Here is a 17,008-nt window from a genome sequence, read left to right as displayed (position 1 = left end):
ATCATCTTCAGGTGCAGTGGTGAACTCCTTTTCTGTCTCTATGTCCTCCTCTTTCTGCTTTTTGGTAGGGTCCCACTTGTCCTTCGGTTTATCAGGCTGGGTGGGCTTTTCCGACCCAGCCTCATGGACCGAGGAAGGCCTGGAAGCCCTACGGCTCTCAAGTGGTGGCTTTTTCAGCAAATGGCTGACATCTGGAGGGGCACCAAGCGATCCCTTCCGCACGAGGGGAGCCGGAGGAGGTGGACACTTCTCCAGCTCAGAGGTAGGGACTGCAGTCCCCAAGGAAGGTGGGGTTGTTACTCTCCATGTTGAAAACAGGGGAGCAACAGAAGAGGGTGTTCCCCCAACTACCAGGGGGGCAGGAATAGACGGCTGGGCTGGAGGGACCACAAAAAGTGGCTGAGCTTGGGGGCTCATCGCCAGGGATGGCCACATCGAAGCTGTTGCAGCATACGTTGATGAAATGAGCACAGGGTGAAGTTGGTCATACTTGCATTTAGCCTCTGTGTAAGTGAGCCTCTCCAAGGTCTTATACTCCATAATCTTCCATTCTTTTTGATAAACCGCGCAGTCTGATGAGCAAGGTGAATGTTTCTGTCCCCAGTTGACACAAACAGGGGGTGGTGAACATGGGACGCTGGGGTGGGAGGCACGTCCACAATCCCGACAGGTAGAGTTGGCGTCACATCTCAATGACATATGCCCAAACCTCCAGCACTTAAAGCAGTGCATGGGAGGAGGGACGTAAGGCTTAACATCACATCGATATATCATCACCTTGACCTTCGCGTGCAGGGTGTCACCCTCGAAAGCCAAGACGAAGGCGCCCGTGGCGACCCTACTATCTTTAGGTTCCCTAAAGACACGTTGTACAAAGTGGACACCGCGGCGTTCCAGATTTGCACAGAGCTCGTCTTCAGACTGCAACAACAGGTCACGAGCAAAAATATGTCCTTGAACCATACTGAGGCTCTTATGAGGCGTAATGGAGACTGCAACATCACCGAGCTTGTCACAAGCAAGCAATGACCGTGACTGTGCTGGGGATGCTGTCTGTATGAGGGCTGCTCCAGACCTCATTTTAGACATGCCCTCAGCTTCTCCAAACTTGTCCTCTAAATTATCCACAAAAAACTGAGGCTTTACGGTCAGAAATGAGTCCCAACTGTTCAGCTGCAAACCAGAAATCGAGGAGAATACGTCTCACCAGGTAATTTAGACCGCCGTTCCTCCCCTGGTGTGGGCAGGGAAGGGAACGATTGGGGGTCATACATTAAAACATTGAACTTTCCTTTCTTGTGCTTGTGCATTATTCGTATTTCTTTTCATGGTGGTCCCATGAGCAGCTAGGGAAAGGAATGTCCGCCCAGACAGAGCCCCGCTTGCCTGGGTAAGCCTAATACAACTGGGGGGCGGCAGGTTCCCCAGAGGTCGCCCGCTAGCAACAGTTCTACCTCAACAGCCATTCGTCTCCTCGGCGCGCAGCACACCTTGAGATTGAGGTTTCTTTTTATACAGGTTTATACCATCCTCACGACCCAGGCAGTTAAAGCCAAGATCCCCGGGCTCTGTACCCTGCAACGTTCCACCGTCGCGCCTTGCGGTGGGCATTGAAGCACGCTCAGAGCTTACGGTATTGAGGACTGGTGGTGCTTCCAGTCCCCAGCTCAGGGACCCCGGGATCGCAAAGCCCGTACCCTGCAACTAAATGCTGAGCCCCCTGAGGGGTATCTGAGTTGCTCATGCAGTGTAGCGCAAGATGTCTCAGTTTACAGTGACATCAGAGCCTATATTGTTTAGACTCGTGCACTTCCACAGTTGCTCTGGAAACTTTATTTCTGATTTTATGACATCTACTGTTCAAGATTTAATTTATTATTTAAAGCATTTTTGCTATAAATATTTGATGCCTCATCTAAAGTATTATTATTGATTCCTGTTTGATCTGTTTTTGCACCTTCCCGAGATTAACTAGTATACTATTCAGGCTTTACTGCTACTGAGGTTTACTGTACAGTTTAACTAGCTGCTCCTATAATCTTATTTTGCAGCAACTAAGGTAGTTGCTGTTATCTTGAAGACATAAAAAACATTGTCTTGAATCTTATGTGTTACTGTATTTTAAGTGAATCGGTATTTTTAAATAAATGGCATTTAGCACTGTTATTGCAACAAATAATGTTCAACGCCCTCTCACCCAGTCCTTCCTCATCCAAACTCAATAAGTGCGAAGTAGCACACAGACCAGATTCATGATTTCCTGTCCGAAAGGTCACAGTATGTAGTAATTGACAGGAAATCTTCAAGAAAAACAGGTGTCATATCCATCATTCCCCAAGGAATTGTTATAGGCCTTCTGTGGTTCCTAATCTACATAAATGATTTAGGAGACAATCTGCTGTCATTTACCATCTAGTAAAGGCATTAGAAGATCAAAATCAATTTCAAAATGACACACATATCTGTATGGTGCAAAGTGGCAATTGTCTCTGAATAACGAAAAATGTGAGGTCATCCAGCTGAGGATGAAAAGAATTCCATGAAATTTTGGTTACACAATAAATCAGACAAATTTAAGTTTACAAATGAACTAGATACATAGGAATTACAACTACACACCACTTAAATTGGAATTATCACATACACTATCTAGTGGCGAAGGCAAACCAAAGACTGTGTTTTATTGGCAGAACACTTACAAAATGCCACAGGTCCACTACAGAGACTATCTACTCTATGCTTGTTCATTCTCAGCTGGAATCTTGCTGCGCTGCATGGGATCCTCAGCAGATAGGACTGACAGAGGACACTAAGAAAGTCCTGAGAAGGGCAGCTCCTTTTGTATCGTCATTAAATAGGGGACAGAGTGGCATGGGTATGACAAGTAATTTGAGCTGGCAACCATTAAAATAAAGGCATTTTTCATTGTGGTATGATGTTTTAATGAAATTTTGATCATCAACTTCCTCCTCTGAATATGAAAATGTTGTCACCATACTACATGGCATAGAGCTCTTACAAATTTAAGAGTTAATTTTTCCACACACCCTGTTAAGACAGTGAAACAGTATAGAAATAGTCTGAAGTTGGTTTGAAGAACCCTCTGCCAGGCATCGAAGAGTGAATTGTAGAGTAGTCATGTAGAGGTAGAATTCTAGTCACAACTTGGGAGCCAACCATTCAAAGATTTGCTGCATATTCAACATTGTATACTGATTCTTATGAAGAACCAGATGTGGCAGATGAGACACATCTAGAAGGCATACTACAAGGATGTGAATGTTGATCTGATAATTCCTATACTGTTTATCACTACAGAAATTTTACATGAAAAAGGTTTAAAAACTAATTTCTATGGGAACTGTGAATGTGGCAATGAAAGTGTAGAAGTTAAAGTGTTATTTCTGAAATCCATACTTGCACATCAAATGCCGGACGCTGTGGCCAAGAGGTTCTAGGCGCTTCAATCCGGAACCGCGCTGCTGCTACGGTGGCAGTTTCAAATCCTGACTTGGGCATGGATGTGTGTGATGTCCTTAGGTTAGTTAGGTTTAAGTCGTTCTACATCTAGGGGACTGATGACCTCACATGTTAAGTCCTATAGTGCTTAGAGCCATTTGAACAACACCAAGTGAAAGTGACAATTCTTCTGTCAAACATGAATATGTTTTAAGACTAACAAATGAACCAATGGTTATTCTACAAACCAATCTGTTTAAAACTGGGACCTGCAACTATCTTAATTTTTAATTGCAAAAAGTAACACAGAAATTGAAAAAAGTAATAATAAAACATTGATTTTTCCAATGTTCATAATTTATGTACAGCTTAGTTTTGTAGAGTACCATAAACTGCATTAAGTACAGGGTGTACACAAAGTCCAAGAACATTTTCAATTATTTATTGCACAAGAACCAAACATTGTACAGATATCATACGTCATTTTAAAGAGAAACCCTGAAAGATTTTTCACGTATACCACCACAGCATAGTTTAGTAATTTGCCAATATTCAGCATTAGTCACAAACATGCCGAGTTCAGGTGTGGAGTGAGCTTTCTGTGTGTTGGAGTTAAACAAAAACAAGTGTGCTACAAATTGTTTAACTGATGTTTAGAACCAAGTATAGTACAAAGCTTCCAACAAAGAAGGCCATTTACTACTGGTGGTTTGCTTTTGCCCGGCAAAGAAAAGTGGACGTCCCAGTGTGAGTGAAGTGAATGTAGAGCACGTGCGAGAGACATTCATAAGGAGTTCAAGGAAATCGGTGCATCATGCATCCCGTGAACTCGAAATGGCTCCATTGACAGTGTGGAAAGTCCTGCTACAAAAGCTGTCTATGACACCATTCAAATGTGGAGCTAGTGCAGAAGCTCAATGACGAAGACAAAGACAAGTCTTTTGGGTTTTGTTCGCAGTTGCAACATTGAATTTGAGCGTGATTCCCTGAAGGTAACTGTTTTTTGTGCCTTGTCACGTTAAAACTGCATGGGCCATTCTTCTTCACCGAGGGCACTGTCACTGGATATTCCTACTTGGATATGTTGCAACAAAGGCTGATGCCTCAAATGCAATCAAACTCTCCGTTAATCTTTTAGCAGGATGGGGCACCACCCCATTTTCATCGTGACGTTCGTGGATTCCTGAACACACAGCTGCCGCATCGATGGATCGGCTGTGCTAGAGAAGGGGACAGCTGTTTCATGAAATGGTCTCCCCGATCACCAGATCTCACTCCGTGTGACTTTTTCTGTGGGGACACATCAAAGATCTGGTGTATGTGCTCTGGGAGAGAATACAGCAAGCGACTGCCACAGTTGACAATGCCATGCTCGGATGGGTATGGCAAGAATTCTATTACCGTATTGACACCTGCCGGGTCACTAATGGTTCGTGTATCGAACGTTTGTAAAAAAAACTTTCAGAGTTTCTCTTTAAAATGCAATATGTATGACATCTGTACAATGTTTAGTTCTTGTGTAACAAATAACTGAAATGTTCCCAGACTTTATTTACACCCCGTATTTGCATAGGTCTTGTACAGAATCACCAACCACGTATCTGGTCTTGTGTGCCAAACTGCATCATGGAGAACATCATGATAGTAATCCTTTGTCACTGTTCGCCCTTCCGGTGTCTATTTGTGATGCACAATTCCACGGACATCAAATAAGGCAGTCAGCACCATCTTGATTTTGCTTCGCACCTGCTGCACTTTCTTTGGCCCTGAAGACTCAGGATGCTTCCATTGCAATGGCTGTCTTTTTGTTTCTGGGTCGTACCTGTACACCCATGACTCATCTCCAGTTATCATGGTGTTCAGAAACGCAGTATCAGTGTTGGTGGTGTCCAGAAGATCCTGTGCAATGTCAAAATGGAAGTCTTATTGTTCCGGCAACAACTACTTTGGCACGAATTTCACAGCCACTCAGTGCATGTTCAAATCCTGCAAAATTGCAGGTGCAGAATCTTTACTCACTCCAACCTCTTGGGCAATCTCCCGCACAGTCAATCGATGATCTGCCATCACCAAATTTTGCACCCTCTCAACAACAGCTGCACTCCGGACAGTTTGAGGCCTGCCAGAATGCTGGTCACTCTCTGCTGATGTGCAGCCGTATTTGAATCGGTTGAACCACTCCTTAATTTGTGTTACACCCACGCATCTTCTCCGAACACCTGTTGAATCTTACGAATTGTTTCACTTCGAGAATCACCAAGCTATTGACAAAATTTGATGCAGTATCTTTGCTCAAAACTTTCCACCATTTTGAGAGAATCGGTAATCCAACGAACACGTAGTGTAGCATCTCACTCGGCAACTGACAGGCAGCAACTGACGCGCTGGAAGGCGGGGACCAAATCTGTGCATGCATATAAAGGTCTCTTCCTTTACTGTGTCCAGTGGCGCTGTGCTATTGTTTCTGTTTTGTGCAGGAAAATCAAAGGTTGGATACTTTTTAGACAGCCCTCGTAAGGAGTGTGAACAGTGTGAGATGTTGAGTGCACTGTGAAGGAAACCAAGATGTTTTGCACGCTTGTGAGACAGTGTTATCAGCACCTGACAATTAGGAAGCTGTTTCACTGCAGGTGCCCATTTGGTCAGCTGATTCAGTTGTGCAGCAGTATCCAGATTTGTGGGGCTTTCAGATATGAGGGCAGGCATACTCATCATGAAGGTTCTGTTCAACCACATACCACCACTGCAAGGGAGGATCGCTGCATTACACATAAAGCATATTTTAGTCTCTTCACAACTGTGCCTACAATCTGAGAAAAAGTTATAGGCTCCCTGTAACATTCTGTCATCCTGAATCACTGTTCGGAAACTAGCAGCAGCTGGATTAGGAAATTGCTATACTATGGGTAGGCTGCCATTAACACCACAACAGAAATCACTGGGCTTTGAAGTGTTGCCTTAACTGGGAAGCACGGCCTGCTGGAATGCCTGGGAAGAGATCACGTACTTCCAATGTTTTTGACTGGCACAATAGTGTTACTCGTGACATCATTACGTGCACAGCCATCATGTGTGACTTCAGGTCATGTCTGATAGTGACTGGAAGAACTATGATGGCATAAAAGTACGAGGGTGGTTTGAAAAGTTCTCGGAACAGAAGAGAAAAAAATACTTACATGACTCAAACTTTTTTTTATTTTTCAATGTAGTCTCCTTGCAGATTAATGCACTTGGTCCAACGATATTTCAGTACCTTGATCCCATCTCGAAAATGAGTTGCCTCCAGGCCTGCAAAATAGTTGTCAACTATGGCTAACAATTCTTTATTTGAAGTGAAACTTTGTCCATCAAGAAAAATTTTCAGTTTTGGGAAGAGATGAAAGTCTGACGGAGCCATATTGGGTGAATAAGGTGGGTGTGGCAACAATTCATACATTAGTTCGTGTAATTTTGTCATGGTGATGGCACACGTGAGAGCGCATCAACAGACGTGGCACCAATCTTGCAGATAATATTTTCTTTTATAATTCTTCAGGTAAAATGTGATATACCCTTTCAGATGACATCTGGCAAGCGTGAGCAATTTCACGCACTGTCAATCGGCAGATCCTCCGTGACCATTTTGTGCACTTTTGCAATGATTTCTGGAGGAAATCTTGGCCGACCACTGTGCGGATCATCATCTAAATCCTCTTGACCAAATTTAAATTCATCTGTCCACTTGGCAACAGTCAAATATGAAGGAGCAGAGACCCCAATGTATTCTGGAAATCGGCATGAATGTCCTTTGCTTTCATACCTTTCTTTACGAAGTACTAAATCATTGCTCGAATCTCAATTTTTTGTATCTTCACAAATCACTATGTGGGAACAACAACAGAGCCACATCACTGCCACAGCTCTCTTCCAAGAACACCACTGCAGCACGTGTTTACAGGCAGCACTCCAATGTATATCACGTGAACTACTCGTTGCACTAGTGCTGACCTCTCATTGTGAATTTAGCACTTTTCAAACAATCCTCGTACACCAGAAATGTTCTGTGCCCTCATGCATTACTTCTCACGCAACAGTGTAATGGTACTATTTTTCAACAGGACAATGCTCAAGATATGGCATGCCTCTATGGCTGTTTGATGCTGAGGTACTCCTGCGGCCAAAAAGATTCCCAAGTCTGTCCCCCGTACATGAAGAGTGGAACCAGCTTGTATGTCTACTCTTTCCCAATACCAGTGTCAACATTTCCTACAACCAGTTACATAAAATAGTTGTGGGTCAGCTTGCCTCAGGAGCACCTGCAATCACTTAATGAACTCTTTCCAACCAAATCAGTGTAAGCATGCAGCCCAGAGAAAGTACATTGTCATACTGATAAGTGGCCTCATATCACCAATTTCTTTGTAAATTTGACTTGATACTATAATCACTGAACTAATTTGACATACCATAAGCCTGTGAAGTCTCATTTTGTTTCTTCCTCCCCTTCTGTGTGCTTCACATATTCTGGGAGCCACTGAATTTATCTGGGCAACATTTCAAGTTTTAGGTAAATTATTGAATGGCTGAAGTATTTCATTCTTCATGAACTTGAATTTTAATGACACGTTTTTAATGCCAATAATTTCTTGGAATTTTTAGAATCCGTACATTCTTGTGTGGTGCAAGGTACTTTTCATAATCTATATGGAACCTTTAATTTTCTGGCTGAAAATTCTCATGCTCACAGCTCTGGGTCGAATGTATTTCGGCTTACAAGACTTATTTTTGAGAAAATATAAAATTCTTTATAAACTTTATGATTAAAGAAATTATCAACTATCTTTGTGACAAGTATTGGCAAACTAATTTAGTCATTCAACATTTCGCATATATGCGCAAGTACAATGTGTTGAAACTGAAGTATCAAGGATGATTTAGCACACACAAATATTATAACGTTTAACAAATTTCCCACTCATTAAGAATCTTGCCATAAACTTACATATATCAAAGATTCACTGAAAAGGTAAAAAAGTCCAATGTATTCTTCTCAGTTGCGTTAATCAGAAGTTATTGAAAATAGGAATATTTCATAAACAACCTACACATCAGAATTTATACTTCTACGAAGTGTGAATGCAAGGCATCCACCACATATGCATTATATAAAAAGTTTGGTACCAAAAAGGGTCGCTGAGAATAGATTTACACATATTGTTAAAAGTCCTGTTCAGATTCTACTCATAACTGTCAGCAAATAATAGATCACAATCCAAGTCAAGTTTAATAGTACAAGAATAGTGGAAAATTATTAAGGGCACTTAGTCCAATATATGTCCAATATATGTCCAATATATGCCTAATCCCCTGCAATACATCCTTTACATTAAACAACCAAAGGCATTTTTCCTCACTCTATATGCAATAAATCAGAGATGTGAATGCTTACAATATTCTCAGTTTCATCCACATGCAAATTTGCTTCAGGATCCTCTTTGATAAAGTCCATGGGGCAGGAGTTCCCCTCTGGATCTTCAAGAACCTGAAAAAATGGAAATAATCTCTCAATTAAAGCTGCTCTCCTGATATGTATCTCAATATTTCTTTCTTGTGAATCTCATCCATTTTTCTAAGATTCTGATCACTTATGCTCAAATACATTTAGAAACATAATTTATTGAGCCGCTTTTATACCAACACACATTCCCATGGTTTCAACTTGTGCTAAACTGCACTACAAAGATCCAGTTCTTTTTGCTATGCAGCATACTTTACAGCACTTACTGATCTTTACCTTTATGTGCTGAACTAATAGTTTGGTGCCTCCATCACCTCGTCATTTACCACAACTTTTGTTCCATATTTAATGAACTCGCCTACTAAGTGCTGTCCAAGTTTGCAAAATTAACGAATTCTCATGCTCACAGCTCTGGGTCGAATGTATTTCGGCTTACAAGACTTATTTTCTGACAACATTACATTGTCATTTCAGCTGTTTCCATTGATTTCTCCTTCTGTCCAGACATCACCAGAACCTTCCACTGGACCAAAGATACTGGAGATTTAGAGCTCAAGCTTCATCATCATCTGGGTTTAATACTCTAGGAGTCAGTTGTATAAATCAACACTGGGAATGTATCTGCATTATACGAGGTGTGGCTAGAAAAAAACCGGACTAGTACTGGTGAAACAATAAAACGAATGCAATAAGGCTGAAAGTCGCGTGGCCTGTCACGTGACTCTCGCTCCGCCTCCTGCACTCAGTCTGCCCGTGGCGTCTGTTTTAAGTAGTTGACGTTTTGTCTGTGCGTCGGAAAATGTTGAATGTACAGAAAGAACAGCGTGTTAACATCAAATTTTGTTTCAAACTAGGAAAATCTGCAAGTGAAACGTTTGTAATGTTACAACAAGTGTACGGCGATGATTGTTTATCGCGAACACAAGTGTTTGAGTGGTTTAAACGATTTAAAGATGGCCGCGAAGACACCAGTGATGACACTCGCACAGGCAGACCATTGTCAGCAAAAACTGATGCAAACATGGAAAGAATCGGTAAACTTGTTCGACACTTTCCTTGTCAATTCCTGTTAACTCAGACACTGCTCTGATTGTTAAACGGCGATCTTGTCGAACAAGTTTACCGATTTTTTCCATGTTTGCATCAGTTTTTGCTGACAATGGTCTGCCAGTGCGAGTGTCATCACTGGTGTCTTCGCGGCCATCTTTAAATCGGTTAAACCACTCAAACACTTGTGTTCGCGATAAACAATCATCGCCGTACACTTGTTGTAACATTACAAACGTTTCACTTGCAGATTTTCCTAGTTTGAAACAAAATTTGATGTAACACACTGTTCTTTCTGTACACTCAACATTTTCCGACGCACAGACAAAACGTCAACTACTTAAAACAGACGCCACGGGCAGACTGAGTGCAGGAGGCAGATGAAACTCGAGCAGTAGGCGGAGCGACAGTCACGTGACAGGCCACGCGACTTTCAGCCTTATTGCATTCGTTTTATTGTTTCACCAGTACTAGTCCGGTTTTTTTCTAGCCACACCTCGTATGCCTTGATTTCAGTTATTCTGGGATAGCGTGTGATGTCAATTGTTGTTGTACTTGCAAGGTTGTGGATGAACGAGAGTTGCCCCGAAAGTAATGCACCACATTTTCTTTCTCAGCCAAAACGTATGCTACATATGCAAAACGTTACGTATGAATAATCTGAAGTCTCCTGAGTGAGCACGCCAAATTTCCATCACTTCCATCAGACAGTTTCAAAATGGCATCTGTAGGTGATGTACAGTACAAGCAGTGTGCCTTCATTGAATTGCTCACTGCAGAGGAAGAAACTATGGGGAATATTCAACAACACTTGCACAAAATCTATGGAGCATCTGCTGTAGACAAAAGTACAGTTAGTAGCTGGGCATGAAGAGTGAGGTTGTCAGAAGGCGGTTTGGCGGAGCTCCATGAATTGCAGCTGTCGGGAGACCAACAGCTGTCACACCTGACATGTTGTAGTGGGCTGATATCATTTGTGAGGACAAACACATTACGACTCTGCACTTTGAGGACAATGAGGTGGCGAGTCACATAGTGAAGCACTGGATCCACCATCAGGACAAGGATTGATACAGACAGGGTACCGAGGCCCTTGTCTCGTGCTGGAGGCGGCCTTAGAATGGGATGGAGATTACGTGGAAAAATAGGGTGTGTAGATAAAATACCATTCTCTTGTGTGCATAATCCTCATTCTGTTCAACAAAGAAAAAATTGCAGTACATTACTTTCTGGGCAACCCTCGTACTAATGCTCCATTGTTTTATATGCAGCTGTATGTTGCACCCATATTTAAAAATTTCCCTAGGCTCAAAAATATTCTCAGCTTGCAGTGAAGCAGTCTGCACTAGACCTCTTCGAAGAATCAAAGAACCATTATGTATGTTTTCTCAAGATTACTGTCCAGGTCAGCTCCATCTGTCCTGTTGGCTACAAACCTCACTGTTACCACCATCCCATCTCTGGACTTTGCCATGGCTGTATAAAATTGTCCTTTGTTCAGTCCCTGTATTTTCCAGTAAAGTTACCACCTTTGCTGTTTCTTCTAATTTATTAATTAATATGAAGCAACATAAGCTTCTCATCAACCTGTGCATGCACTGAAACTTTTTCATTATAAATATTTTAGGTATTACCTCGCCAATCTGTCCGCTACAGACCAGTAACATGGTCAGAATGCAAAAAAGGTTATCATAGGAAGCCTTTTACTGACCCATAACATCTTAGTACAACTTTAATTTTCTACTGGAAGTGCTGTCTGAAATAGTGTTCACTGTTAAAACAGAAGCAAAACACAAAGAGAATGCAGATACACTAAAAAATCTTACCTGCAGTCTAAAACACATCTGTATTGTACAGTAAGATAGTGTTACCATGAATGAAAATTTAACAACTTTAATTATTTGGAACATGGCTGCACAACAGCAATGGTTACAGAACAGCAAGGATAAACCACAGCCAACCTGCTGCAATAAATGGTGGATTTCAAATAACCTTTACCCTGGTTTTGACAGATTTAAACCCATCTTCTTCAGAAGAACAAACAAACTTCACATTAGTAATTCATTCAGTAAAAGCTGTCTCTACATTACATGTATCGGCAACAGTTTGCATATCCATATGTAAAGATTAAGGGCCCTAGAATCAAGAGCTTCTCACATCAGTAAAACCAAACACTTAAAATAACACACCACATTAGTAACTAGCAGTAGGGTCTGCATGTAGCAACTAATATGGTCTTATTTTAAGTGTGTGGGATATACTGGCCATTGCCAATACAGACAGAATGTGGAGACAGCTTTTACTGAATGAAGTATTATTCTGATGTTTTTTGTCCTTATGAAGAAGACAGATTTAAAGATTATTTGAAACCCATCATTTATTGCAACTCGTTGGCTTCCTTTTATTCTTGCAGTTTAACAACTGCACATACCTTATTATAGTACTGCACTAACACACAACTAATTTCCACTTAACTGATTACAACATGAGAACTCATATGACAAAAAATGTTCTGTTCTTTAGCAGGATGAAAAAGTCTGTAACGTCCTTTTGCTCAGCAGATGACAAGCTTGATTTTGCTGCACTGTTCTGCCATTTCCTAATCCACAAAATGTGAGATATATTGAAGAGCTATATTACGTGCCTTTCTAGCACCCGTATATGATTATCGAGCTGAACCAAGCTGCACGTTCATTGTCTTCACCATCTTCCTCATTCTCATCAGTTGCTTGAGTTGCAGTATCAATTATTTTGTCATCAGTAAATTCTTCTTCTGTTGTGCAGTCAACTTCAGCTGTACTGATCCACTCATAAGTGACCTCAACATATGGTTGTAAAGACTGCAAATCTCTAAGAACTGCTGGTGTTTCTACGTATTTGACTTTCATCACTTGTTGCACGTGCTGTTTCACCTTAATTCTCTTCACTTGTTTCTTGCATTCATTTTTTGCCAAGATTTTTCAAGTGTTGATGCCAGTATTTCCTCCCAAGCTTTGCAAATTGTACAGTTTACATCCTGCTGTATCCTAAGCTTACACTCGTGTGGGTGGTGGGGAGAGGGGGAGGGGGGGGGGCAGGGGAGAGGTGATATAACATTACAAAATTAAACTCAAGAAATACAGATGCAAATGATTGCATTGTCAACTGAAAACCCACAAACAGAAAGAGTGATTTTTGGTCATAAAATGAATACAGTATCAATAGAATTAACCAAATTTTGTGCTATTTACACAGCTTCACACTGTCACCGTGTCTTTTCAGTGCATGCTGTTTATGAAATGCAATGCTCCATTCTACATCTGCACCCACATGGATACTACGCAAATCACTTGAGTGCCTGGCAGATGGTTCATCAAACCACCTTCACAATAATTGTCTATCATTCCAGTCTCAAACAGCGCGCAGAAAAAATGATCACCTATATCTTTCCGAGCGAGCTCTAATTTCCCTTATTTTATTACAATGATCGTTTCTCCCTACATAAGTTGGCGTCAACAAAATATTTTCGCATTTGGAGGAGAAAGTTGGTGATTGAAATTTTGTAAGAAGATTCGGTCACAACAAAAAAAATCTTTTAATGATGTCCACGCCAAATCCTGTAGTTCGCGATAACACAAATTGTGCTGCTGCTCTTTGAACTTTCTCAACATACTCTGTTAACCCTATCTGGTAAAGATCCCAGACCGCGCAGCAGTACTCCGAAAGAGGACAGGCAGGTGTAGTGTAGGAAGTCCCTTTGGTAGATTTGTGTCTTCCCCACAACATTTTCTCTGTGTTCTTCCCAATTACAGTTGTTCGTAACTGCAATTCCTTGGTATTCAGTTGAATTTACAGCCTTTAGATTTGACTGATTTATCATGTAACCGCAGTTTAACAGATTCCTTTTAGCACTCATGTGGATGAACTCTCACTTTTCATTATTTAGGGCCAGATCCCAATTTTCACACCATACAGATATCTTTTCTAAATTGTATTGCAAGTCGTTTTGATCTTCTGATGACTTTACTAGATGATAAACGACAGCATCATAATCAAACAACCTTAGACAGCTGTTCACACTTTCTCCTAAATCATTTATATAGATAAGGAACAGCAGAGAGCCTATAACACTACCTTGGAGAATGCCAGAAATCACTTCTCTTTTACTACACAACTTTCTGTCAATTACTACAAACTGCGACCTCTCTGAGAGGAAATCACGAATCTAATCACATAACTGAGACGATATTTCATAAGCACACAGTTTCACTACGAGTCACTTGTGTGTAACAGTATCAAAAGCCTTCTGGGAATATAGAAATACAGAATCAATTTGAAATCACTTGTCAATAGCACTCAGCACTTTGTGAGTGTAAAGAGATAGTTGTAGACACATATGAATGATTTTTTCTAAACCTGTGCTGACTGTGTGTCAACAGACCATTCTCTTCAACATAATTCACAACATAATTCACAACATTCGAACACAATATATACTCCAAAAATCCCGTTGAATATTGATGTTAATGATATGGGCCTGTAATTGAGTGGATTACTCTTACTACCTTTGATGAAAATTGGTGTGACTTGTGCATTAAAACCCAAATGTATGTCTTGTGCACTGGATACAACCATCTTCCTTAACTTTAAGTATTCAGTGAACAGTAACTACTAAGTTTCAAATATATACCAACCAGATATTTTACTGCTTATGGCTGCCAGCTTTTCTGTTATAGCAATGTAACACTAAGGCAGTTAACAGAGCAACAATTACACGGTTAATAAAGTTACGCTTCTTATAAGTGTTCATTTAACTTTCATACATCACTTACATGTCAAATATTTTTATAAAGTTCAAAAACTTCAAAAACGTACATTATGCTCAGAGCCATTCACAAGCAGTGAACACTAGGATTTCGGATATTCAATGGATCTTTAAAAAAAATAAAAAAATAATGCAATCAAAACTTCTGTACCTTGACTGTATGTGACTCTCTCATAAGAGCGGTGGAGGAGGGGGAACGTGGAGGGAATACTTTCAAACAGGTCTCATGGAGTAATGATGTCACAGAAGTAACGATTAGCACTAAATTTCTAACTTCCACTTTTTGGCTTGTCTCACCATATCATCTGCTGCCGATAGTGTTATTGGATGTGGTATGGGGGGGAGGGGGGGGGGAGGGGGGCATGTGGTCAACCCATTCCAGTCCTCCCACCAAGGAAAACCTTTGGTGGACCTGGGAATCAAACCTATGTCACTCTTATGACAGTCAGCTATGCTAACCCCTCAGCTACAGAGGTAGATAGCAGCTATCCCTAAACAGCAAGGAAATGTGGATGCCACAGTCAAACATCTTAAACCAAATGTCTATTCACTCTGGAAGTCTGCCATGTCAGAAGAAGATAAACCACCAAATATCAACAAAAATTAATTCTTACATACCAACTACACACACACACACACACACACACACACACACACACACACACACACACACACAAAAGACACGCTATTTTTCCTTCACTACAAGTTCCACCATTCTGCACAGAGTGGCATTTCATTTCTGTACAGAAAATAGAACACAACTTTCTCCTTCTCTCTAATACCACTGCCATGTTACAGAGACAGTAAATTATGGAGGCTTTATCAACCACAACATTTATTTTACACTTGAAATTATACAAATTATGAATTATCCTAAATTTGTACAGATAAAAATAAATATACTGGCTTCACCTACAACACTAGAAAGACTACATAAATCATAGAAAACAGCTCGTGTCCATGCCATCTTCACTCTAATGATTATTATTGTATAAATCCAAAACTAAAGACAAATTTTCCACCAGCACTATGAATGAATACAGCCTCTGAAGTAAATAGCAGTGACCACTTGCCTTACATGTAGTAATGTACAAATTCTTAGTAGTTCTCTCCCCAAAACTTTCCAGTCTAAAGAACCCAAACACACTCTTAGCACAATTTCAGCTCTCAGTGAATGACAAGGTGGGCTACAGAAGGTCAGTTTTGAGCAACTGCCCTCCATTCACACCCATCTTTATTCTTTCCCTGATTCTTTTCTTCATTTAATTTATGTATCTTATTGATGGACTGTTTCCACATCAATCAAACCTAGTTTCATGAACTTATCTATACAGTTGCAGTGATTTAATGAATTTATTTTCTGTCCCATTGAACTGAAAAACTCTTGTAGCATTTTCAGCAAATTAAAGGGGTCACATAGTGCATACAGAACAAGTGCAGAATGTTCTTTCTGTGGTGTCACCGCCAGACACCACACTTGCTAGGTGGTAGCCTTTAAATCGGCCGCGGTCCGTTAGTATACGTCGGACCCGCGTGTCGCCACTATCAGGATTGCAGACCGAGCGCCACCACGCGGCAGGTCTAGAGAGACTTCCTAGCACTCGTCCCAGTTGTACAACTAACTTTGCTAGCGATGGTTCACTGACAAATTACACTCTCATTTGCCGAGACGATAGTTAGCATAGCCTTCAGCTACGACCTAGCAAGGAGCCATTATCAGTTGCTGATCTTGTTAATCATGTAACGGCAAGACCAACGGTCACCATTAATGGATTAAAGTTAAGTATTCCACCAGCTACGTCCGTTTTACTAAAGTCTAATTTCCTTGTCCTGTTCCAGACCGCACGCCAGCCTGAGTAAGCTAAAATGCGTGTCTTTCGGCTTCCTCTTGTAACCTGGTGTTGGCTCTCCTGCCAACCCATAACACTTTCCACAAGGTATTTTGTTTTGTTTTATTGTGTGTTACTGAATAAGCAGGAATATGTAAGGTTTTCTCAGTGCACATTTAGGTTCATCTAGAATATGTAAGCTTTTCTCAGAGCATATTTAGGTTCATTTTTATCACTAGTGCGTTTGTGAGAAATAAGGCCAAATGTATAAATTTTGTGGATCATCTTTGCCCTGCTATATATGCCACTGTCACCTGACTTGAATAGAACAGCAACTATTGAAAACCTACCCCAGTTGCGAAAATAAGCAGG

The 17,008-nt window shown here is 41.0% G+C and overlaps 1 protein-coding gene across 1 annotated transcript in view; it reads right to left on the bottom strand.

Annotated features, from left to right (window-relative positions):
* Positions 1-17,008, bottom strand: part of LOC126212882 (zinc finger protein 729-like) — a 79,674-nt gene that overhangs the window by 24,152 nt on the left and 38,514 nt on the right. The window contains exon 5 of the mRNA XM_049940384.1: positions 8,888-8,980. Coding sequence (XP_049796341.1) covers positions 8,888-8,980 — 93 coding nt within the window. The remainder of the gene's footprint in view (positions 1-8,887; positions 8,981-17,008) is intronic.

The sequence above is a fragment of the Schistocerca nitens genome, chromosome 11 (genome assembly GCF_023898315.1).
Source record: "Schistocerca nitens isolate TAMUIC-IGC-003100 chromosome 11, iqSchNite1.1, whole genome shotgun sequence".
Taxonomy (NCBI): Eukaryota; Metazoa; Arthropoda; class Insecta; order Orthoptera; family Acrididae; genus Schistocerca; species Schistocerca nitens.
This window is presented reverse-complemented; position numbering and strand designations above follow the sequence as displayed.